At 37.3% G+C, this 25,580-nt stretch overlaps 6 protein-coding genes across 11 annotated transcripts; 4 read left to right on the top strand and 2 right to left on the bottom strand.

Moving 5' to 3' along the window:
* Positions 1-2,475: 2,475 nt before the first annotated feature.
* LOC125212981 (aspartic proteinase nepenthesin-1) lies at positions 2,476-4,218 on the top strand. Its single transcript, XM_048113304.1, has one exon. The coding sequence runs from the start codon at positions 2,806-2,808 to the stop codon at positions 4,105-4,107; it is 1,302 nt and encodes a 433-aa protein (XP_047969261.1). The 5' UTR covers positions 2,476-2,805; the 3' UTR covers positions 4,108-4,218.
* Positions 4,219-5,805: 1,587 nt separating this feature from the next.
* LOC125212982 (shaggy-related protein kinase kappa) lies at positions 5,806-11,209 on the top strand. Its single transcript, XM_048113305.1, has 13 exons — positions 5,806-6,071; positions 6,770-6,979; positions 7,121-7,213; positions 7,300-7,359; positions 7,469-7,741; positions 7,835-7,909; positions 9,027-9,083; positions 9,152-9,292; positions 9,384-9,434; positions 9,641-9,736; positions 10,103-10,186; positions 10,267-10,369; positions 10,718-11,209. The coding sequence occupies exons 2-13, from the start codon at positions 6,830-6,832 to the stop codon at positions 10,804-10,806; spliced, it is 1,272 nt and encodes a 423-aa protein (XP_047969262.1). The 5' UTR covers positions 5,806-6,071; positions 6,770-6,829; the 3' UTR covers positions 10,807-11,209.
* A 281-nt stretch (positions 11,210-11,490) lies between these two features.
* Positions 11,491-16,656, bottom strand: LOC125216160 (2,3-dimethylmalate lyase-like). Of its 2 annotated transcripts, XR_007175363.1 has the most exons (9): positions 16,281-16,656; positions 15,309-15,520; positions 14,709-14,990; positions 14,183-14,305; positions 13,516-13,666; positions 12,912-13,126; positions 12,227-12,263; positions 11,856-12,150; positions 11,491-11,777 (listed from the first exon to the last, which is right to left on the bottom strand). XR_007175363.1 is itself a non-coding variant. In XM_048117796.1 (8 exons), exons 1-8 carry the CDS (start codon positions 16,528-16,530, stop codon positions 12,032-12,034), a joined length of 1,389 nt encoding a protein of 462 aa, XP_047973753.1. In that variant the 5' UTR covers positions 16,531-16,656; the 3' UTR covers positions 11,812-12,031. The 2 variants fall into 2 exon arrangements, 1 of the variants encoding a protein (XP_047973753.1); XM_048117796.1 differs by lacking the exon at positions 11,491-11,777 and having other exon boundaries at positions 11,812-12,150.
* Positions 16,657-17,309: 653 nt separating this feature from the next.
* LOC125215505 lies at positions 17,310-22,869 on the top strand. Of its 5 annotated transcripts, none has more exons than XM_048116934.1 (15): positions 17,317-17,628; positions 18,331-18,447; positions 18,887-18,946; positions 19,270-19,371; positions 19,579-19,662; positions 19,799-19,917; positions 20,062-20,163; positions 20,647-20,763; positions 21,308-21,373; positions 21,624-21,690; positions 22,050-22,103; positions 22,186-22,278; positions 22,383-22,445; positions 22,531-22,566; positions 22,655-22,869. In XM_048116934.1, exons 1-15 carry the CDS (start codon positions 17,614-17,616, stop codon positions 22,772-22,774), a joined length of 1,215 nt encoding a protein of 404 aa, XP_047972891.1. In that variant the 5' UTR covers positions 17,317-17,613; the 3' UTR covers positions 22,775-22,869. The 5 variants fall into 5 exon arrangements, 4 of the variants coding, with proteins under 4 accessions (XP_047972891.1, XP_047972892.1, XP_047972893.1 ...); XM_048116938.1 differs by lacking the exon at positions 17,317-17,628 and adding an exon at positions 17,948-18,232; XR_007175279.1 differs by lacking the exon at positions 22,655-22,869 and having other exon boundaries at positions 17,310-17,628; positions 22,359-22,445.
* A 72-nt stretch (positions 22,870-22,941) lies between these two features.
* Positions 22,942-23,793, bottom strand: LOC125209149 (serine/threonine-protein kinase BLUS1-like). Its single transcript, XM_048108757.1, has one exon. The coding sequence runs from the start codon at positions 23,791-23,793 to the stop codon at positions 22,942-22,944; it is 852 nt and encodes a 283-aa protein (XP_047964714.1).
* A 165-nt stretch (positions 23,794-23,958) lies between these two features.
* On the top strand, positions 23,959-25,552 carry LOC125209148. Its single transcript, XM_048108756.1, has 2 exons — positions 23,959-24,248; positions 24,381-25,552. The coding sequence occupies exons 1-2, from the start codon at positions 23,959-23,961 to the stop codon at positions 25,333-25,335; spliced, it is 1,245 nt and encodes a 414-aa protein (XP_047964713.1). The 3' UTR covers positions 25,336-25,552.
* Positions 25,553-25,580: the final 28 nt, after the last annotated feature.

Below are 25,580 nucleotides of genomic sequence, written 5' to 3'. Positions count from 1 at the left end.
TGAATAATATAGAGACTTTTTTTTTTGACTGGACTCTAGTCTCCTTAGCAAAATCAAAGTAAATTTAAAGTTGATATGCAAAGTTAAACTTTGGTCAAAGTTTAGTCATTTTTATAGGCTACTAGCAATATATATTAATGAAACTATATGTACTAATGCAACGAAACACACATTTAAAATGTGTAGTTAGTGGGAGAGCCACTAAGAGGAGGAGCGATGCTTTTAAATTCCCACCAATAATATCAAACTATAATATTTTTCTTTGTTCTGATAAGTGAGATTGTAATTATTTTGTGTAAATCGTGTGCAAAAATTTCTATCTGACACATCAAATTCTAAAAATATGGTGTAATTTCCATGTCACAATATAGTTTTATTCCTTCTATTAGTTTTAAATAATGAATATCAATATTTGAGATAAGTTTTAGTGTTGGATTATGCCTTTGTGAAATTGTGACAGGCCACATCATTAGATATTGGTATATGTGGTATAATTTATCATTTGTGAAGGTATATATGGGAGAATTATTTACACTTGTGTTGATTGAATCAGAGGTTAGTGGAATAGAAAGGATGGTGCATGATCTGTAATATAATAATTAAGTAATCAAAAGTGGTGAATCCATTTGCTTATGGTATTTGCTGCCAAGTCCTAAATGTGTCACAATTGGGGAACCGAAAACGAGAGCCACTTGCCTTTCTTTTGCTAAAATCTTATTCACATTTCAATTTTTTATTCACAACCTTTTTTATCCACTTTCAATGTTTTATTATTTGTTTTTCAGATATTTGTGTAAAAATTCGATCATTTTTCTTTGAGATGTATGTATCACCAATTAACCATTTTGTCGAGAAAATTAATGAATAAAATATCAGTTTTTATTAGATACGAAAATATTGATGATTGCCCTATTGTGTGGATTATAGTGGAGTAACTTATATGTTAGGGAGCATTGATCTCATACGTTATTAAAAAGACCAAACAATTAGCTAATATGATGAATAAATAAATTATCTCTCTATCTCTACATAATCAATCAAGGTCACCCAATGGCAAATTAATTAATCGAACAAAAGAAAGTCAATCAAATCAAATAATTAAATTGAATAATGCAACAAAAGCACCACCTCTTTGAACAAACACTGCAAAAGAAACAAGAGAAACATCATATATAAAACGACAAAACAGATTTGATTGGCCACGCTGTCCAAAATAGCTTCGCAACAAAACAAGATTATGTACTATATCTAAGTTTCTGACTTGTAATAATTTTCTTTTTATACTAACTCCACTATAATTCATCTTTTGAAACTTGAAAATGCAAAGAGAAGTCATGTGGTGATGATATTGACCGGTTCCATTATAATGGGCTTCATGGGCTCAACCCACTGCGTTGGCCCATAAATAAATATAAACAAAAACCATTTATTCTTTTTATAATGGGAGTATAACAATATGTCAACTTATTTGATACTTAAACATGTGAACTCATATTATTATATTAAGTATTAACAACAATACTTATACACATTGGAGTACTATTAGTACATCGATTCATAATAAGAAAATTTCCAGTGGCGCACTTCTTAAAAACTGGTTTCCAGCTGGCGAAAAGAGGTGTCATAGACTCATATAGTAGTACATTTCATCAACATTTTTGTAGAACTTTTTTCCTTTTCAATTATACATTTTGAATTTTATCGTAATAACTTAACGTTCACAAAAGGAAAAAAGTGAAAAAATAAAATAAAAAGTAGTAGTATAATATGCAATAATTGTGGTGAAGAAAAATAATAATAACTGTGGTGTTGCTTCGTACCTACTTAAACCACGGTTTCACCGATCGAAACAACATTGCTTTGACAACAACATAACTTCCATTCTCTCAATAATTAGTAGATGTGTTTGCCCACCTAACTATTCTCTTCTTCATCCTCGTCATCTCACCAAATTTGTTTATACACACACTTACATAAAGTTGGGAAGTTTATTCACCAACAAATTAATAAAGATGACATGCACATCTTCCGTACGTTGCTCACCATAATTCAGATCAAATATATATTCTATTGTCTTATAGAAATAGACCTTTCCATTTTGGTCTGTTTCATAAAATACTAGTCCACTTCTATTTTCGGTAACTTTTTTCTCTATTGAGGTGAGTCTCATTCTCTATTAACCATGATTAATTATTTTATAATCTCTCTTCTAGTTTACCGTTTGTTACGTATTAAAAATTGTATCGTCCCAAAAGTATCTATTTTTATAGAACGGAGAGAAGGCACACACATTTGAGATTTGACTCATGGTTTTATGGAAGGTGAACTAATACTTCATAGGTTGTTTGTGTAGGTCTTGGACATAATTGACTAACCCCACGAATCATCATAGCCTTTTCTTCAAATAAGCTATGGTCTTTATTTCAAAGCCTCTAACATATATGACAATATTGTAAGCAAAGTTTGAGAACATATGTAAGAAAAGCATTAGTCATTTTAGTAACACCAAATCAGCTCATACTTGTGGTAGGGTTTGTCATGATGCTTCACTACTTCAGCTTCTCTTGTTCCAACCACCATCCCATGATATTTTGACGCAATATCGAAATTGCACCTTCCCTTGACGTCTACATTTTTTTTAATAAATTTTTCCCTATTAATTTCACTAATCTATAATCTCTCCCTCTCTATATCCCTCTCTTTTCGAATCACCCTTTGATCATCCTCGCCTTTTTCTCATCAATTCACACACATATATTAATATATATGCTCTTCACAACCTAGTGAATAACACTCACAAAAGCAATGTATTCTTCAATGGCAATAACCCTACTACTTCTTCTCACCCTAGCGGTTTTAGCCACCTCCACTTCAAGGCACTCCCTTGAAGCCGCGAAAACCGGCTTCGCGGTGAGCCTAAAGCACGTGGACTCCGGCGGGAACTTCACCAAACTAGAGCTCCTCCAACGCCGGATGAAGCGCGGGAGAAAGCGGATGGAGAGGCTCTACGCAATGGCCCTTGCCTCCTCCGACCCCAGCGTCTCCGCCCCGGTCCACGCCGGCAACGGCGAGTTCCTCATGGAGATCTCCATCGGCACCCCGCCGTCGTCCTACTCCGCCATCGTGGACACCGGCAGCGACCTCATCTGGACCCAGTGCAAACCCTGCAAGCAATGCTTCACCTCCCCAAACCCTATCTTCGACCCCAAAAAATCCTCCTCCTTCTCCAACCTCCCTTGCTCCAGCCGCCTCTGCGCCGCCCTCCCCCTCTCCTCCTGCAGCGCCGACGGCTCCGCCTGCGAGTATCTATACACCTACGGCGACTACTCGTCCACGCAGGGCGTCATGGCCACGGAGACTTTTACATTTGGAAAAGTGTCCGTCCCCAAAGTCGGGTTCGGGTGCGGGCTAGACAACGAAGGAGGCGGGTTCAACCAGGGAGGCGGGCTAGTCGGGTTGGGCCGCGGCCCGCTCTCGTTAGTCTCCCAGCTCGACGAGCCCAAATTCTCCTACTGCCTCACATCCATCGATTCCACAAAGCAAAGCAAGCTAATCATGGGATCCTTAGCGAGCGTCGACGCTAAGGATTCAATCATGACGACGCCGCTGTTAAAAAATCCATCGTCTCCATCGTTCTACTATCTCAATTTACAAGGGATCACCGTGGGCGACACGAAGCTGCCGATCAAGGAGTCGGTTTTCAGCATCAAGGGGGACGGGAGCGGGGGGATGATCATCGATTCGGGGACGACGATCACGTACCTGGAGGGGAGCGCGTTCGAGGCGGTGAAGAAGGAGTTCAAGAGGCAGGTTAAGCTGGAGGTGGACGAGTCGAACGAGACGGGGTTGGATCTGTGCTTCAAGGTGCGGGAGGGGGAGGAGAAGGTGGAGGTGCCGAAGCTGGTGTTTCATTTCGAGGGGGCGGATTTGGATCTGCCGGGGGAGAACTACATGATCGGCGACGCGAGCGGGGTGGCGTGCTTGGCGATGGGGGGGTCGAGTGGGATGTCCATATTTGGGAATGTGCAGCAGCAGAATATGCAAGTGGTGCATGATCTTGTAAAGGAGGCGATTTCGTTTCTGCCTAAACAGTGTGATGACTTGTGATTTCATTGTGTTTACACGCAAAGAAAACTATTTCGTTTCATTGTTTGTGTGTGCGCGAAAGGGAAGGAGGATTTTACTTTCATATTCAATTCCACTTTTCACTTACTATTATTATATCGTGTAATTACGAATGATTATGCATAATTTAATAAACCAGATATCTATAGTGATAAGGCCACTAAGTTTTCTATTTTGATAAACTAATTCCCACATTATAGCACGAAAAAGGAATGGGGTGTAGTTAATTAAATATCTTGATGTTGTAATCTGTGCCACGTATGACATAGTAGTATAATTTTTTTTTTGATAGTTAGGTCTCAAAAATAGTTCAAGAAAGAGAATTGATAGTTATTTCTTACATTCATTTTATTCTTTTTTTCCTTCTATTTTATCATTACTAAGGATGACATGGGATAAGACCATCTCCAAAGTTATACTAAAATCTAAAATAAAATAGGTATTTAGTTCCAATAGTACTAAAAAACCAATCCTATTTTTAGTTTTTTTTAAAAAATACCTATCTTTAGGTTTACACTAAACCAATACCTAAAAGTTTTTCAAATTTTGTGAGTAAAAAATACATAATATAGGGAATATTCTTTTAAGTTTGAATTTAGTATAAATGGTTGGAGTAAAATTAATATTTAATGTGAGATTTACACTAAAATAAGTGTGAGTTTAGTGGAATGGCTGGAGATGCTCTAAGGAGAGGGAGGGTTGATAGAGTCCTATAACACCAAAACCTAAGCTCAAGTCCTAGAATGGGTTTTAAATAGAGCCATCACCTTATTGTAGATAAATCTAAAATAAAAAATGATAAAATATGCATTGGGATAAAAAAAATTTGAAAAACATTATCCTTTTTGGTGTTAAAGAGCTCTAAATTCTAATTATACGCATATTTATTTTGTACGTATTAAATATTAATTAAAAAACTGAAAAATAACAATTTCCTTTTTGGAGTAAAAGAATGTATCTGATCTCAAATTCAACGCTGTCATTCAAGAATTCTTGAATCCCCTGTTTTCTTGTGTCATTCCAAGATTTCTTGATTTTTTCCATTTGTGAATTTTCCTTTCACACTTGACTTTCATCACTCAATGCTTTGACTTAGCAGATTTTTGCCATTCTGTAGATCACCAACAATATTTTCACGAGAATATACCTTTGAAGGTGTGAAAGTTTGAAATGAAGGCCTTTACAGTTGGATTGAGGTCTTTGTAATTTACAGTAGACGATGAAATTATAATTTAAATCTAATTATTCATAAGGTCGCGATCCCTTATTTTACAAAGCATCTTTATTTTGAAGCAAATATATTACTCTAATCACCACACTAGGTTTGAGATTTAATGAGCAATTATATCAAATTTACAGATCAATTATTATTAAGTCCTTTACTTCCAACACAATTGTGCATTTGATTTTTTAAGACTAAACTTATCCACATATAACACAAGTGAATAAATAATTACAGCCCACTTCTACACTCTTTATACTTTGAATGAACTATAAAATACATTTTTCACGTCCAATAAAAACATGTCAAGTGTCAAAAAGTGAATGGTTATTCAACTTTGGTTACAACCGAAGAAAGAAAGAAACTTTGGTGTAACACTCACTTAATTATGTACTCCAATGCTATTTATTTTATGAATGGCGAAAAGGAGAAAAAAGTAAAGAAAAGTGTATTAGAGAGACAGAGCAGTGAATTAGTGCCTAAAAATGAATATCTCCTTTTAACTTTATCAGCAATTCAAGGAGTGCAATTCACACGCGTCCCCTTTCCTCTTCCTTCTCCGCTGCCGTTTCACCATTCCGCCACATCGCCTCTCCACAGGCCACGCAGAGCTCCGATTTCCAAATAGATTCTGGTAAAGCGATGAGGTTCGGCTAGTCTATTTTCACAAATTTCCCCCCAAACTCTAAGATCTGAGACTGGAGAGCGCTACAATTAGCGGAAGGTTCGATTTTTTTAGACTTCTTCTTCACACTGACGTTGCTGCTTGCAATTGATGACTGGCTTCTATGTTATGTGCTGAAAAGGCTAGGTTTTGGCTGATTGCACATTGTTGCTTTTGCTAGTTAATTTTATTGTCCAAACTTTGAACTTGGTTAGTTGCTTGTATTTAATAAGTTATTTTTAATGATACATGTTTCAGGAACTACTTTTTGGTAAAATAATGAACTGCAATTTATCCATTACATTCGGTTCATCGATGACTAGTTTTTTAGTTTATTCAGTGCAACAGGTAAGTAGGAATGCATTTGTCACATCACATTTGGACACAATTTGTCAATGTAGTTTCATAAAATTCAAAACAGCTATAAATATAGAAGAAGTAACAGAAATACCTGACACTCTTCCAGATACCCAAGCCAGACTACCCAACATTTCCATTAATAGATTGGAGTTCGGCTAATATCCTTGTGCATTATTAACAGAGTCAAAATTTGATCCCCCTCTATCTCCAGAGAAATATTAAAACCATATTGTATGGTATGTATGTTTACCTATGCTGCAGACATTGGATGAAGTAATTTAGATTTATATGGACAATGTTCTTCTTGCCATTACGTGTGGCACACTGAACACATTTCCTTCACTGATTATCTCATTAAATGAAGTTTGTTCTTTTGCAACCTTTTGCATTTCGATAAGGATTGGGATCATGACAAAGAGTGCTGCATCCTAAAAAATTGGAGAGGTTGTTCATCACTCATGGAATCTGCTGGCCTAGGACATGGGGGAGCTGGAAGTTCAAGATCTGCTAATAATGGCTCCAAAGTATCCTCTAGTTCAGTTGACTGGCTGGGAAGAGAAATGCTTGAAATGAGACTGAGGGATCGAGTGGACCCTGATGATGATAGGGTATGTGTGTGGCATTTTTATTGCCAACACTTATTGATGTGTTTAGCCTTTGTGTTTGTACTTTTAGTAGCTAAACCTTGATTACCTGCTTCGGTATCTAGTTTGTTTTAAAACTCATGACATATATCCCCTGTTAAGCAGGACAGTGAACCTGATGTAATTGATGGTGTGGGTGCTGAAACAGGGCATGTAATAAGGACAACCATTGGGGGCCGGAATGGTCAATCCAAGCAGGTTGGTTGAAATTACTTTTAGAAATATATCACATTAAGTGCTGAAGATAATCCTAGATGATAATTATGGTTTATTTGGGTTGACAGGTGGTAAGCTACATAGCAGAACACGTTGTTGGAACTGGTTCGTTTGGAGTGGTCTTTCAAGTAAGCCATTTTGCAGTAATTCTGAATTTTAAGTCTGCAGTGTTTGTCTCATGATAATTATATGGCCTACTCTTCTGTGTCCCGTCTTAGTTGGAACTGTTTTTAACAGGCGAAATGCAGAGAGACTGGAGAAATAGTTGCTATCAAGAAGGTTCTTCAGGACAAACGCTACAAAAATAGAGAGTTGCAGATTATGCAAATGTTGGACCATCCCAATATTGTAGCTCTAAAACATTCGTTTTTTGCAAAATCTGAGAAGGAAGAGCTTTACCTAAATCTCGTTTTGGAATATGTACCTGAAACTGTTAACCGGATTGCACGACAGTACAGCAGGATGAACCAGAGAATGCCTTTGATATACGTCAAACTTTACACATATCAGGCATGCAGAAACTATTTGTATTGTGCATTTTTGTGTTTGATTTTATTATTTTCACTTGGGGATGTTTGTCACAAGCTCTATCCCTCTATGCAGATATGTCGAGCCCTTGCATACATACATAATTGCATTGGCATTTGTCACCGTGATATCAAGCCTCAAAATTTACTTGTAAGTATATTCCTTACGGATGAGGGGCGAATTAGATTATAGCCCTACCACCTTCATTTACGAACAAATTATCAGATTGTTTCTTCAATAAAATCGCAGGTTATTAAATATGCTTTTTACTTTAACTGGGACTGTTGTCGAATACAATAACCTTTCTGGAACATTCCCTATGTGCATAAATATTTTAGGTGTGGTCTTATCCATGGTTATGCAGTTATCTTTATGATTAGAAGATTAAAAATATGAACATGCATGATATTAATGATTTAGATGACTTGAAGTTAAGACAATAAAGGGTAGGTACTCGTTTGCCAAAAGTTTGGTCAAAATTGCAAATTGGGTCAAAGTTTGTGATTTAAATAATATATCAATTATCCCTATAGATAGAGTTGTATGGATAATGTTGGTTTCAATAGTTTTGTTTTTCATTCATCACATTTTAATTTACCTAATTATAGTAGGCAATTGTGTTAAAATATATAAGAACTATGCAAGTGCTTTGAATACCAATTTTAAATAAGATCACCATAAGGTGGTCTAAGTCGAGCTCCATCTTAATTAGCTACCCCACTTTTTGTCAAAGCAGTGTCCATTATCCATGATTGTCATTTGTAATAGGATCCACTATAACCATTAACTATGATGACAAAGATAATTTATTTTGAAGTGGACCAAACGGTCAACTCTAAGTTAAACTTTGTTTTCTTTTATGTTCCTTATAGTTGAAAATGCAGCGCTGGGAGTTGATGAAGATTATGAGAAACAAAAAATGTAAAAACATCTTGCATTATTTATTAATGTAGAAGCAAGCATGGCTTGTTTACGAGATAATTAATTACTACTGATTTACAATGTAGAATCTTGTGACTGCTTTGGTTATGGAATTTTTAGCTGTATATTCCATATGATTTCATATATGCATAGGGACAGGTTTACTCGGTTTTCTTATATGTAAATGAGTAACTATAAGTTGAGATGTCTGATGTGTTAATAATAGCCCCCTTGGTCAAGAAAAGAAAAATGATCTACACACCTTTCATATGTTTGGGTGACTGTCAACTCAATTGATCAATAGTGTTTTCTTCAAGAAGCTGAAACTTTTATTGTTTTTTTTCAGGTGAATCCGCATACGCACCAACTAAAACTTTGTGACTTTGGAAGTGCCAAAGTTCTGGTAAGCTTTTGTGCAACATCAGTAAATAGCTAGTGTGTTATTGTTCATTCCTTTGGTCTGCTCATCAGGTTAAAGGAGAACCGAATGTTTCCTATATATGTTCAAGATATTACCGTGCTCCTGAACTCATTTTTGGCGCCACTGAGTATACAACTGCAATCGATATATGGTCAACTGGTTGTGTTATGGCTGAACTACTTCTTGGGCAGGTTATACAATGTTGAATAGTTTTTACAAATTTCCAAAATTTTGTGTTTCTACAGATGCTCATTAAATATCTCTCTGATCATTAATTCTCAGCCTTTGTTTCCTGGAGAGAGTGGAGTTGATCAACTTGTTGAAGTAATTAAGGTAATACAAGTCCTGCTAGAGGTTAAAAGTGAATATTTTGTGCCAGGTTCTTGTAATGGTATATGTTAGCATATATGGCAAATGGCTCTGTGTTAATTTTGATTTGTAACCTTTAATCTAATTGACCAGAGATGCAAAGACAGATTATGTATCTCCAAACTAGACATTTCTGCTTCAATTGTTTCTTGTTATCTGAATTGTGGTAGGTTTTGGGAACACCTACAAGAGAGGAGATAAAGTGCATGAACCCAAACTACACCAAGTTCAAGTTTCCACAAATCAAGCCCCATCCTTGGCACAAGGTATGCAATCTGTCGTTGTAAAGATAAATCTTTTAAATCTACTCTGTCTGTCGAAAAGCTAAGTACAGTTCAGTTCATACTTCATACATGCTTGTCCCTTTGGTTATGCTTCAGATTTATTTTTTGATATATTTGTATATTGCAATGGAAATCTATTGTAGACAGCTCTGAACTTTTTTTGTTGGTCATATAACATTATAAATATTCTGCAAAGACTTGCTCCGTATTAATTAATCTGTTTGCGGCTGCACTTTATTTTTTTAGCATGCTGGGTTGAAGCTGCATGTGTGAAAAGTGAATACCATCTCAATGTTCATTTTTAACTTTCAAGTACAAATATAGTGTGGTTATGTGTTGTTGTATCAGGTCTTCCAGAAGCGTCTGCCCCCAGAGGCGGTGGACCTTGTATGTCGGTTTTTCCAGTACTCACCAAATCTAAGATGCACAGCTGTAAGTTTCACTTTTACCTTCAAACCTGCAGTTTGGAAATCAAAAGTGAATTCACCACTGCCTCTTTTGTGGTACTGCAGTTGGAAGCTTGTATTCATCCTTTCTTCGATGAACTGAGGGATCCCAACACTCGACTTCCAAATGGTCGCCCACTTCCTCCTCTCTTCAATTTTAAACCTCAAGGTAACTTTTTGCAAATAAAACAAGTCATAAATAAATGCATGTTTTTTTGTCTTTTTTTGCCTATTTGAGCTCTTAGTTCAAAATACATGCATACAATGCTGCCATAATGTGAAGACTACTACTAAGACACTGAAACCTTGCATTGCAGTAGAATATTTGAGCTACCGGTTCGCTATTTCCTGATCTTATCTAGTTGATTGGATAGTAATTGTTTTCTCGTCGTTAATGAAATTTGTAACTCGCATGAGTCCAGTTGAAGCATCTGTAAAATGCTTTCCTCGTTAACTCATTTTCTTCTCATGTACTCTTGACTTGGAATCATCATAACACAACTCTTTCTGGTGACAGAGCTTTCAGGTATTCCTCCTGAAACTGTTCACCGCCTCATTCCAGAGCATGCCAGGGGCCAGAACTTGTTCATGGCTTTCAACTCATAGTCAGTGTATCCTGCTGCTATCTGCTTTGGTCTTATTGCACCATATTGCTACTTACATTCATGTACTTCTTGTCTGTTAAGTTTCACCAACTATTTGTAGAGGGAAAGAGTTTTTTTGGTTTGATGAAACTTATACGACAGCAATATGGTCTGCAAACTCTTTGCAACTGCCTGCGTAGCAGTCAGACTGCATACAAAGAGACTAGAGAGTGTCTATTGTAACACAGTGAGAAATGGAGATGCTTATAGATCTATCAGTTTTGTGTCGCTTGCCTATGTATATGGGTTGTTTATGTTGCCAAAAGCCCTCTTCTTCTTCGACTGTGGTAATATATGTATATTGTAAATTACCACTTGTTCGTGATACACTCAGATTATTTCCAATTGCCATATGCATTCGTCAACCTTATTTCTGGAGAATAGGAAAATTAAGTGTTTTATTAAGTGCTAATAGCTCTCTATTCTAGCCTAAAATACAGGCATGCAACAGTAGTAGTAGACTCGCATCCTCAGTATTCCTTTTTTTGTTTTGTTTTATATTCATTTGTTTTGTTTTGAGTTGGGATGCAGAAGATTAAGATATCTTTCAGTCTTACTAAGAGAATACCAGTAAGCTACACGACTCTCACTTAATTAAAAGAATAAAGTATAAACTGATGAAATTTGAAGAAGTGTGATCTCTTTAGTCTACATAGAATGAAATGGATGGAATTTGTAGGCACAACGCAACTTTGAGGACTGAATGTGCAAATCAACACTCTGATGTTATGCGCATAATATAGGCTACATGGTAAATTGGTAATCAATATTCCTCATCAGGTTTAGCACTTGAGACCTTGATCTTATGTTCTAAATGTCTCGACCTTGAACATAGGTCAATATCACACCGATATACCTGCACCACAGTTGTCAATCTTTGATATTGCAACATCACACAACTCCATCCAACACTGGTCGTAGTTCGAGCATCACCTGTTATGTTAACTGAAGTGTCAAAGTACAGAAGGAAATAAACTTTTTCTTCATTTTGCACAGTCGAATTATTATTACATTTGAAAGTTACATGGTCGGGGACATGTATGATGCTACATTACTAAAGGCATTGTTGCACTTGGGATTATCTCTTAGTGGCGCATGTATCTGCCGCATGAGTTCAATGGTGCTCCAAAAAGAGATATATAGAACACATGCTGCTATCAAAATGCAAGAGCAAGTAGCTAAATCAATTACTCCAGAAATACTTGGATTCTATCCCCCATTGTATCATTGAAGTCGAGTAACTGCTTGCCTCCCTCTTCTAGAGCTGCATCATCTAACAACTCCTTGATGTTTATGCCTCCCAAGGCTGTGAACCAACAGAACACGTAAACATAAGATTCAATCTATCGAACATTGTACAATTTCAGTAGTGTTAACAGTACCTGGAACTACATTTGTTATGCCATCCAGAAAACCAGCCTGAGAAATAAAATGGCTTTATTGGTTATTTTGAGATAGTGAAAACGCCCATTAGAGATCAATAGTAATTTCTAAAAGCACTGAAGATGCATATAATTGTAATAATATAACATTCATTCTTGTTGAGTATTTGTCTACTTCAAATACAACTATTTGTACTACTTAGGGTTTAGAGTATGAAGCATGTTGAAAATGAAACTAACCAAAACAAGAATGAAAGTGGTCAAACATTTCATAATGTATTACTACTATTATCCATCAGTAATAGAGCAAGTGGGAATCACAGTTTAATATACATTTCAATATTTAAATCCAAAAACGGATGACGAATTCGAACTTGAAAAGATCAAACCAACTTCTACAATGATAAAACATCATCAACTATTAAATATATTTAGTCAGGAAGCCAGAAATACATATTCTAGTCTGTATCAGATTCTCTCAAGTTTGAATGTGGCCATAGACATAATCAAGGGCAGCAACCTACATCTTTCGCGATTCATTTTTATGAAGAGTCAGTTCCAGGGACTTGATGTAGGTGAAACAATCTACCATTGATTTTTCAAGTTTTATGGGCACTAGCGTACACAAAAGCAAAATACTCACGTATTCATATGATATTTTGTGGAAAGAGAACATAGAACTTACAGGCACTCGGACATCTAGTCTTTCAAACCCATCTCGGCCAGTTATTTTGATTCTCAGTTTTCGTGACCAAATGCCAGAGAATGAACCTTTTGAACTGAATATCTCAGGGATCACTACTTCCACATTGGGATTTTGGGCACTCTGATTATTTTTTTCTGGGTCGATTTTGGTACTCTGTTGTATGCTGTAAGAAGAGTTGCTTACAGAGGAATAACCTGGAATATTATAAAGTTTAGCAATCACAAGTTTCTCCATGTCACCAGGGTTATATGCATCCATTAATAAATGAATGAGTAAAGAACTGTTAAGTTGAAATGGAATATGGTAAACTGCCAATTGAAATCATTTCACAGGTTTAATTGCAGATCATAAAGATATTGATATCACAGTCTCATCAGCTCTTTTGGTAAACTTCTGAAACCTTGTAATAATATAAAAAGGTTCAAGGGATAAGTTTCCCCAAACCATTCTTTGTCTAATCAGAAATAAGTTCAAATTTCAAACATTGGAATGCAAAAGTAAGTCAACCAAATCACCATGCACCACCAGTGATTAGATTTACAGTAGGAGAGAGAGTTTTGGCAGACTGAATATCAATACTTACTCTTTTGTGAGTTAGGTTTGGTAGACTTGGTGCTGTACCGCATCTCTTCTTCATAATATGCATTAAAGCCCAAGATTTCCTTAAGTTCTTCAAAAGAAGGCATACTTCCCGGAGGGGGCATCCGACCTCCTTTGATAGCCAACAAAGCATCCTAAACGCCAATTAAACCACAAGTACACACAAAATTGTTAAATCAAATAAAATAGCCAGTGAAATGAAATGAAACGAAACTCAGGCTAGATTATAACCAAACAAATTGTACCAAACAAATCGTGTCAACAGAGAAAACTAGGAAATAATATTTTACTAGAATATGGATGTTTAAATCTGCCACATCTTGTGAGAAAACTGTGAAATATTGAGTAAATATCATTCATAAATGACAACCATCTAACTCTAAGTCAACTGTGTTCAAAGCTAAGGGAAATGAATCCTTGTGGCTGGCAAATACAGAAGGTATTAGAAGATACTAAGCTGCCAGAGCAAGAAAAAAATTATGACTAAAGAATGACCTGGCAACAAGATTGATATTTTCCTAATTGATGTGAAGAGGAGTTTTCAGTTTGCAATTTAGTTCCGTCACATCACAGATACACGGATAAAGTTATAGTAGTATCATTTCAGATCAAGATTTTACAACTAAAATTAAATCAAATATAAATATTACCTGCATTGCACGAATGGAAACACCCATCAGAGACAAAGGATATGCCACAAGTTTGTATCCTATATCAGCCAGCTCATTAGGACTGAGTATAGGTGTCTTCCCACCTCCTTCAAGCATATTGGCCTGAGGATGATATATTACAAAAGAGAGTGCAATTTCATAGCCATTCAAAACTCACTCATTTACTAAAAGAAATGATAAATCTGAACAATAACCAGAGATCAATAATTATACATTGATATGCTTGTTTAAGAGAAAAATGGTACAAGTAAGACAGGGTCGCTGAAGTGTGGAAATATTTTAATTTTTAACTGCGTGACCTCTTGATGAATTGGGATTGGGAGGATATAAATAGCAACAGAAAGTTGTACCTAAAAACACATGCCGTAATAAACACTAACTTCAGCACCCCAGAATTTCACAAGAATGTGTGGATGAAGATGAAGAATTCTCCATTACTGATTATGGAAGTCTTCATCATTGTTGATTTTTTGATACGAAAGCATTTGAATGTAAAGTGAATTACCATCTTTGGGACTTGGGGACACACTTCACAAAAGGCCTCCATCTCTTCCTTTGAAGCAAGTGCGTCAATAAACAACACATCAGCTCCCGCATTACCAAGAGCACGTGCCCTCCAAAGAGACTCTTCTAAAGACACAGCTTGACGAGAATCAGTTCGTGCCACTATGACAATGTCAGAACCACTCTCCTTTCGAGCATCAACAGCTGCTTTTATTCTCATTATTGCCTCCTCTCTGGATACAACTTGGCGCCCTTGTGTATGACCACATGCTTTTGGAGAAACCTTGAGAACAACAGATAATTCACAGTAAAGGGGGATCTCAAATGAACTCATATAAGAGTATGTATTATATATCATTGATGCAAAACTATAATAATGAAACATCTATATGAACAAACGCATATGGCACTGGTTATAGATAATATAGTTAATAAATTAATATCAAGCTAAATGTGAAGATGCTCCAAAAGAGGCAACATTACAGTCAGCCCATCAGACAACCACTATTCACTATTCAGAGACCACCCGAATGGTCAGGCGCCTGTACAAGAATATGCAATAGATAACATGTGAAAAATGAATTTCTTAAGCAACACAAACCTGATCTTCAAGAATTAATCCAGCAAAACCAGCTCGAATGTACCCTCTTACAGTCCTTTTAACATTCATAGGATTACCGTATCCATTGTCTGCATCACCAATGACGGGGATGGGCACAGCCCCAGTTATTTGTTGTCCTTGATCCACCATCTCTCCATAAGACACAAGCCCAGTGTCTGGTAATCCTAAGCGAGAAGCTGATATTCCAAACCCTAAGGATTGTTGAAATTGTTACAGAACTTTCTGCTAGTACTAAGAAGATTACTATAAGTTACTATAATAGAGAAACCAAGCTTGTAAAGTTAATGAATCCGATAAACAGGAGACTAATTTGTTCATATAAAAAGAAGTAGTGTTAGTTGTTGCAAGGAAAAATGCAGCCAAATAAGTTTTTATATATCAAGAGTTGTTCTTTCAAATAGTTGTTAATAGGAACTACTAAGAAAGATGCATCAACAAACAAAAGAGTGATTACGAGACTAGCATCAGCGCAATGCAGATTTCTGGTCAGATGTACAAGATTAGATGACGTTGAAGACAATCAGCAGCAGACGAGGTTCAATTTGGAATTGACAACCAATATTTTTGGTGAAGATCATGGTTTTTCCATAAAGATGTCATTTCTCAAGGAAGATAAGCACACGCACAGCCAATCCAGATGCAAGAGAAGAGGCATCTTCCTCGCAACCAATCTTCTCGATACGAGTTAACGGCTTACATCAATATCACGTTCAAATGAAGCTACTGCAGTTAGAGCACAAAAGCCACAGACCACAAGTATTTTTGCACGAATTAAACATGACCGTCAGCATCAAGCCCCAATTTCACATTCCAGTCACACTGCCAGTGTACTAACGAAGCATGATCAAAGGATACTCACCACACCAATCTACCCACGGTCTATATCAATTATCCTTACTTAAAATGAAAAATCAAAGTCCAATCAGTAATAGGAGAGTATGGTGTATGTACCAGTAGTGAAGCAGAAATCGAAACCAGCACGATGGACGAGCTTTGCGCTCAATGCGTCGAAACAAGCTGGGCCGAGGTGAGCTCCCGGAGCACGAAGAATTCGCCTGAGGGACTCGGCGGGGGTGGCGCCGACGTCTCCCGCTGAATTAGGATATGAGAAGGTGATGATTGAGCGACGATTTGAGGAACAAAAATTTGTAGATGTGAGATGTAAGGAATGTGGATTGGGGGAAATAGAGAAGCTCATCATATCTCCGGCGACCGGCAAAGTCCTTCTTAGTTAAACCTACTCTCGTTTTTGGCTTTCAAACTATGCTGGAAATATCCAGCTTTCGTCTGCGAAAGTGACAACGTCTTCTTCTCCCTCTGTACAAAATAAAATTAAAAATAAAAATAAAAATAATAATACTCCTACAACTCATTTATAAAAAGAGAAAAAAATAGTACTCGTAGCATTAAGTTTTTTATTGTTTGTGCTCATTTCTTTATTTTTGGATTTTTATATTTATAATTTGTTTTACAGTAGTGTGTTTATCTTTTCTAATAATGTGGTTATATTTTTTTATCATGTGAATTTGTATATGAATATTTTATTTTAATTATATAAAAACCAATTTAATTAGATATTTCATATTTCAATTAAATAAAAGAATCAATTTAATTAGAAATACTACACTAAAAATTTTTAAAAATGAAATGAATATAGAATAAAAAAAAGTGATAAGAAATTTGTATAAACAGAAATGAAAATAGTTTTAATAGATGAATCAAAATGAAAAAAATGATACTTACTAGTAATTTTTGTGTAGGAAGACATAAAGTAATTAATGGAGTATTTGCTAATGCATTGAATGGTTTGACCAATTAAAATTTGTAATTTACAAATGTATCCTTTGAAACTCACTAAGTTAACTGCCTCAGGTATTTGCACGTGGCGGCCAGAGCTAAATCGGACACACGTCGCGGCACGTGCAGACGTCAAGCCCCCAAGCAAAATTAAAAAACGTCACTTTCCACACCACCTTTGATCCAAAGCGGTTCTCTTCAAACTTATGCATACTATACTATACTATACTCTACTCGAATCGCCTGTGCGTTCGCTCAAATTAAAGTTCAAATCATACTCAAATTAAGGAGTTTTGCTCGCGGCGCGGCAAAGGAATTAAACAAGATACCTTTTTTTGCCTTGCTTCTGTTGCCTTTCTCTTTATTCCTTTCTTTTTCCGAAGGAAATCTTCAGTTCAAAAGTCCTAAGAAAAGGGGGGAGCAAAAGGCCTTTTCTGCCTCTTTATCTTCTTCAGCAATACCAGCGAATTTTTGATTGTGATGCGACATGAAGTCTTCCTGTGTATCATCTCTCTCTTTCTCTCTCCACAAATACTACAATCTTTTTTGTTATATTTGAGAAATTTGTTTGAATTTGTGCTGTACAAGAACCCAAGAAGATAGCTTCCCCCCCTTTTTTTGTGTAACTTATTTGAAAAAGTTTTCTGAAATTTGAGTTGAAACAGTAAATCTGTAATTTATTAGGTGAAGCAGCTATCTTGTTTTCTTTTGTAGGTTTGTCTCATTGCCTGATAACCACGGCAGTGTTGTCCGAAATTAAATGTGATTTACATTAACATTCACTATTTGTTTCTTTTCCACTACTATTTTTTCTGTTTCATTCAGGTGTTTCTCTTAAATTGGATAGCTAATTTATACATTTGCATATACAAATGGACTAGTCATTAATAAGCATTTGAAAATTCATCTTGACCATCATCAATCGTCTACATGGCTATTTAATGCTATTCAATGCTAAGAGAATACTAGTAGTATTGTGCATATCCCATATTTTAACAAAGAAAATGTTGTTGTATTGTTGTATTTTCCTGATGGTCGTCTTAGTTGGTTAGGCGTTTTCCCTCCTACTATTAGGTTGGGGTTTCGAGTCACCTAGTGTGCGTGAGGTGTGTATGAATTGTATTTTCCCACAATCTTTAGTTCAATCACAGGTTTGGGAATATTGCCAGTTTTCACACTGACTTGGGATTTTTATTGCTCTCAGATACTTCCCTTATCAGATCCTAAAAGCAGATGGCTAAGCAGCCTTATCATAAGCATCTCTTTGGTTTGTGGTGTTTACTTGGTTAGAAGTGCATGGCTGAGGAAAGATTTCATCAAGGTATACTAAAGAACCTTCATAGCTTCATAAGCCAAAAGTAGTTGGTATTTTAGACTGTGTTTCAAGATGTTGTAGATAGTGTAGTTTTGGTGTTTTGAGTTTAGTTATTAGTACTGGCGTTAAAATTTAGTCAACAAAACGGGCATTAATTAAAAATGTTACGAGAAAGAGCACAAGTTTCAATCAGATTACACTTTGGCAATACTTTAGTTTCTGTGCCAGCCTTATTGGGCTGTAGTTCTATTTGGTTCTGGCCAGTCGGGTGGGATTATTGACATCCCTCATCCAAGTTCTAGTATTGCATTTTTTAAACCAATGTGGTGCATACTTAAGCTGTATCTAAGTAACCTTGCTTATTAAGTAATCAATGATTCCCAATTGTTTCAATATCGTGCTTTTTACTTCAAAATTTTGCTAATATAGTATATGATCAATGCAGTTTTCACCTGTATTTGGGCAGAAGACCGTAGATCAAGATACAATTTCTCATGAATGCAAGGTAGATCTTTGTGTGATTGGAGTGTTTATGAAGGCATCTAAACAGCATGCCAATTGCAAATAACAACTTTAGAAAATAGAGTAGAAGCATATGCCTTTTTTGCCTGGTATAGCGAGGTGTATGCTTGCAAGCCCTTTAAGGTGGAAACGAAATTCTAGAGAATAAGAGTAATGAGTTTATGCAATAATATGTATCTATAATGCCACAAAATTTTTTTGATGGACACCACTCATTGAAATTATAATTTTTATGTTTTTTTCCATGTGCTCATTTTCAGTTCCATTCTGAAGAATCGTACCTGACTTTTATTTTCCAACTGTTAGGATAATTGGCGACCCATGGGCACTGAAGCTTTGCCAAAAGGAATTGTTTCAGTTTCGTCAAACTTGGAAATGCATCCGTTGTGGGGACCTGTTTCTGAGCATGTGTGTTGAACTGGCATTACTAATTTTTTTCCTAATATATATAAAATGACAGATACCACTAGATTATTGATAACTGAAGTTACAAATCAATAAGAGAAAGTGATGAACTCTTTGTCGGAAGTATACTTGCATGGTTAATTCTTTTGTTAAATTTCGTTTTGATTTTTTATACAATTTTATTGACTATACATTGTATACTCGTGGCAGAACAAATCACATCAGCCAACAGGTTTGCTGGCCATGGCAGTTGGGATAGATCAAAAGGGAGTAGTAAACCAAATAGTTAAAAAGGTACATATTCTTAAGCTCTTATTAACCCTGATTGAAGTTCATCAACCGTTCACTTCTTTTTCTTTTAATTTCCTTTTATTATTTTATTTTGAGTATTTGACATAGCATTTGCATCTTGTTATTGGGTTTCTTGCAGTTTCTGGAAAATGATTTTGTTGTGATGCTTTTTCATTACGATGGGGTTGTGGAAAAATGGAATGATTTGGAATGGAGTGACAGGGCCATTCATGTCTCTGTTGTAAACCAAACAAAATGGTATTGGTCTTAGTGCTTTTCTTTACCGAGTAACTCTTCAAGTTGATGAAAATGTGTCCATAATGTGTTATGAGTCATTTGATATCCTTTACGTTCTCTTGCAAATAGAGTTAACTCAGGATGTCCTTTGCTTTAATGAAATAGGTGGTTTGCCAAACGGTTCCTACATCCGGATATTGTTGATGATTATGAGTATATATTTCTGTGGGATGAGGACCTCAAACTTGACAATTTTCATCCAGCACGGTATATCCCAAGTTGCATTTTCTTTTTATAATTTGGATAAGAATGAGAAAACATATAAAATATTATAGAGACATTTGTACAAGTGTACAAGGAAAATCTCAAATGAAGCAAGAAAGACAACCTATATAACACACCACTTGGAAGTCTAATAGTTTTCTAAATAAGGTGCAGAATTAAGCTGCATTTGGCAATAAGGGTGTAAAAGTTGATCTTTAGCATGTGTTTTTGATGAAAAATAATATGTTTATGAGAGCTGGATTATGTAGGCATATTTTTCCACATGTGGAATGATGATTAAGTTCTGCAAAGACAACATTTCTGATTGTGATTGATCTCCTAACTTTTTTTTACTGTGCAAAAGAGTGATCTAATTGTTGTACCTGATTTAACAGTTCCATCCCAGATTTACAAAGTAATACAAACAGTTGACGAATGGATCAAATCTTCATATTTAAAATGACATCCTCATTTGTACTTCCACAGGTATCTATCTATAGTCAAGGAAGAAGGTCTCGAAATATCCCAGCCTGCTCTTGATCCTGGTAAATCTGAGGTGCATCATCCGATTACCGTACGCAGACAGAGGTCAAGGTGTCACAGGTTAGATAAAAGAACTCATGTATAAAACTAAAGAATGAAAAGCTTTCCGCACAGTACTCTTCTAATGAAGTAGAGAAAGAGGGGGCATTAGTGCAACTGAACCTTAAATGTTGTTACGATTATATGACAGCCGATGGTCTTAATGATATTTTTAACCATTAACCATAAAATTGCCATGGATGTGGTCATGTATGAAATTGCTAATCTTTTTAGGGGCGTTAACTTTTCATGATTGAGAAGACACATAATTGAGTACTCAGTGCTAGGATTTCTCCAATCCTATCCTTTCAATGGGATATGAATCAAGCAATATTAACTTCACTGATCAAATTCATCTTAGTAAACAATGGATTGACCTTTACTGTCTTTATCTATCTAGGTAAATCCAAATTAGTAAATGGGTTCTAGTATTTGAAGAAGGATGTAACTTTGGTTGTGTACTTTTAGATAAGAAAAAGTGCTCTTGTTTAATGACACTCTTAAGAGCTCCATCTTTCTGCATGAACAGCAGTAATCTAAATTTCTGTATTTGTGTCATGAGTAGGAGATACTATAAGTTTAAAGGTGGTGGAAGGTGTGATGAAAACAGTACAGCTCCCCCGTGTGTTGGGTAAGCTTGAAACACTTATCATTCCTCACATCAAATCACAGGTTCTTTATTTCTATATTCCAATCAGGATTACATATGTGGATGTCGACTTTTGTAGTCTTGGAAGATCATCATTGTTGTCTTGCATCTTGATATTTGCTAGTCAAAATCTTATTTAATATTCTTAGCTTCAAACATACATGTAGCATTAGCTGTTAATGTCTTGGATGAACACTAATGCTGATAGTGTCGATTAATATATACGATGCAGCTGGGTGGAATTGATGGCACCTGTTTTCACGAGAGCGGCCTGGCGTTGTGTTTGGCATTTAATACAGGTATTGAATATTTGCCCTTACCATTTTTCAGTAACCTTGTTAGACTAGTCTATTTAGCTTTTTGGCTTACAGGACACAATGAGTTTTTCTCAAATATCTGACCACTTATATACTTTGTTTATTATGGAATACGAGTTAGGAACCGAGTCTTGGACAAGCTATATTAGTCTTGGCCAAAGAATGCATTTTCTTAGGCTGCTGATGTGCAGAAGAAATTTACCAAGTTTCTGTTCCTTACTCGCATATGATTTTTTACAAATATTTGCTAGTTCATTGTTTGTACGATACTGTTAGTCTGTTGGTCTTAATGCTTTCTAATTGCCCTCATTTCGGAAACTAACCATACCACGTACTTGCAGAATGACTTAATCCATGCTTGGGGCCTGGATAGGCAACTTGGTTATTGTGCGCAGGCGAGTTCTTGACTAGGATGTTACTCCATCTGTTTTCCTACTCACCTCGGTCATATATTGATATTAATGATCTAATCTACAGGGTGATCGGACTGTTAAAGTTGGTGTGGTTGATGAGGAGTATATTGTTCATCTCGGTCTCCCTACTCTTGGTGGCTTTTTGGATAGAAGTAAGGTACGCAAATAACTGCCTCTTCTCAGAGAAAATTTGCTGTGGAACTCACTGCAAACTTAAAAGACTATCGCAAATAACAGTGCCTTTGTTCATTATGAATGCAGGAAAAGGCCGAGTTGGGTGATCAATCTTCTCGTTCTAAGAGTTTGTCAGATTCAGAGTCATTGGTATGAAGTGCAATGCTACTTTTATTAAAGTTGTTACATAAGGAGAGAGTTTGTAACAAGTGATTCCTTGTGCCACAAATTGCAGGAAGGTGATATGTACAAATTTGATAACCGGTCTGCAGTAAGTTTTCTTGACACCATACATCCCCACACACACAACACACATATATAAATGAGAATTCTTGATTATTTGATTGAAACGCGTGCAGGTGCGGCTACGATCCTATATTGAAATGGGTATGTTTAGGGATAGGTGGAATAAAGCTGTTAATGAAGACGAATGCTGGGTCGACCCGTTCAAACAGCCAGCCTGCACAACAAAATGTTAGTTTTGTACAGACCTAGAGTAGAATCATTTTGTGAACATGATTTTAACTTTTTCTCCTTGTTTGGTGAGTTGAAAAGAAGTGGTTTGTTGTTGTCAGTTGTGTTGTAGATATGATAAATAAACTTCATGTGTTTGTGGTTTTGATTCTGAAAGAATGCAAAATCCAAATTACATATAAAAGCCTCGAGTAGCAAGTGGGTGGGAAATTACATCCCAAGTTAGAAGTTGTTTTGCAGTAGGCCTATTTGCAGGTTCCATATTGAAACAACTAGTCACTAGATTGACAAATCCATCACTATATTGCCTGGCCGACAGATTCTCCTTGACACCGAAGTATCCAAGAGGAAACTTCCTGTGAGTTAGGATAGTGGCAACCAAATTATCAAATTCCTCCCTCTTGCTCACATACAAACCAAAATAGATGAGCTCCAAAGCAACCACTCCAACCATCCAAATATCGGACTCGAAGCTCTTGTGAGCCTCGGGTGCAGCAGCTAGATGATATATGGCCGACTCGGGCCACATGGGGCTGAGCTTCTTGCGAGGGTATAGGTGGTAGTTGTAGTAGTCGAAGACGGAGGCAGCATAGCCCACCTTAACATCTCGATTGGCGTCATAGTAGATGTGGGCGGCGCATACCCTCCCGTGGGTGTGGCCTAGCTCGTGAATAGAGGCCAACACGCTGATCAGGCGCTGTAGGATAGCGAGCATTAGTCCCTCCGGCATCATATCGACGTAGTACTTGGCCATGAGCTCGTAAAGTGAGTTCTCCACCTCCGGCATTATGGCGTAGAGATATGGCCCTTCCACGAAATGGTGCTCGCACGGCAGTATATGTGGTTGTTCATTGAGTTGGATGCTCATAGTTATTTCCTGCTCCAGTGTGGCGGTATCGTCGGGATCCAGGTTCCGGTGAAGCCGTTTAACCAGGAAACGTTCACATCCCACCATCCTCTCCGCTCTGCTCACCGTTGCACTGCCGTCCAGGCTACACCCCACTGCTTGCTTTAATACAATCATCTTCCTACAACTACAAAAATGTATATACCACACTACACATATATAAGGTTGGCTGAAGACTAGGTAGGTAGGTTGAGAATAACAAGGATCACCACATATATGTATGCCACCTGGAGTATAAATTTAAAAGTTATAAACAATGCAGTGAATCTAAAATTAATTAAGATGGATGAGGATGATAAGATCACATTAGATCCCAACATCCTTAAACGAGTTCAGTACACACGTTCATCCCTGAAATGTTATTTCTTTGATTGGATTACTCTCGAAGTCTACTGGTGCAAATACTACCAAAACCGATACCCTCCGAGGAAAGAAAATAATAACTCCATACCCGGTCTCCTTATTCACCAAGGAGTGGACGCCTTCCGGCTGATCCGTTCCAAACCAATCACCTCCGCCTACGCCTCCATCCCTGCCTACGTCGCATGGCTCAGGCTCAGCTCCTCAATCTGGTACTACTATTACTTATTTAATCTATTTTTATTCTTTTTATAAAGGGCTGTGGGTTAATAAGATTAAATCACATGATTAAATATGTTTCCTTGGTGAGATGAAATTCAGAAGTTAATAATTCCAATAATTAGGGAGTCGCGGCAGGTGGAGTTCGTGATTAAGTGTGTGAACAGGGAAAAAGACCCTGAGGGCGAGCGACGACTGAAGGCGGATGTGGCGAGATCTCGCATGCTGAGTCGGCGCGATCGTTACTTTGGGCCAACATGCAGCCTGATCGAGTGCGAGCAACACTTCTACCACGACGAAACCTACTACTGCTGCGTCTTACTCTACTACCCGTACGGTGCCTCCTTGAGCAGCATAATGCGGGGGCCCGGGCCCGGGCCCCACGGCTTCCCCAAACCGGACCACATACTCTTCATCCTCTACAAGGCTGTGCAAGCCCTTGACGCGCTCCACCGGCTGGGCCAGGCCCACGGCAGCATCTGCGCGGCCCATATCTACATCACTCGAGGGATCACGCGTCGGGTCAAACTGGGCTTCGCCGCCTCCGTCGTCGATCTGGCCACCGACACAGAGAGCGACTCCGTGTCGCCCTACATGCCCTCGACCTCAGTCTGCAGGTGGGCGGCCGCACCGGAGGCGTACGATGCACATGCACCCACCGTGGAAGGCGATATGTGGCTGCTAGGAATTACTGCCTTGGAATTGGCCTATGGTGGCCTCAGGATTACCAGCAGGAGAGAGCTAGAATCTATTGTGACAAAGATAAATGTGGAGAGGAGGCTCCCCAAGAAGATTAATGAAACCGACACGACTAGTGGAACGCGACATTTTCCTTTGTGCTGCCTCACCCGAGGCCGCGTGTTCCCGGAGCATGTTTCCGCCCAAAAAAGGGTGTTTTCTAAGGGCTTTCTGGATTTGGTGGTGGCTTGTCTGGATTTCCGACCGGAAAAAAGGCCCACATCAGCTCAACTATTATGCCACCACGCCTTCAAAAGGGTCCAATCTTGGCACGTTCTTCCAGAGGGCCCCTTTCCTCATGATGAGTTTTCAAATGCTTCTTCAATGACCCGAATTGGTTGATCATTCTTCATATTCAATCACTCTTTCCCTTAGATTATGCACTTTCAAATGGATGGACTTCATTGGACTTTAACACATGCACGTATCTTTCACTTATTTCATATTAGTACTTATTTATACTACACACAACAAAAATGAAAATATACTCATTCCGGTGGCATTTATAGTCTCATTTCGAAAGTGATTTTACAGTCTCTAACAACCCTGTAAAACTTTTCATTTGCTCAAATTTATGTAGTAACACT

The sequence above is a fragment of the Salvia hispanica genome, chromosome 3 (assembly GCF_023119035.1).
Source record: "Salvia hispanica cultivar TCC Black 2014 chromosome 3, UniMelb_Shisp_WGS_1.0, whole genome shotgun sequence".
In the NCBI taxonomy this organism is placed as follows: Eukaryota; Viridiplantae; Streptophyta; class Magnoliopsida; order Lamiales; family Lamiaceae; genus Salvia; species Salvia hispanica.
This window is presented reverse-complemented; position numbering and strand designations above follow the sequence as displayed.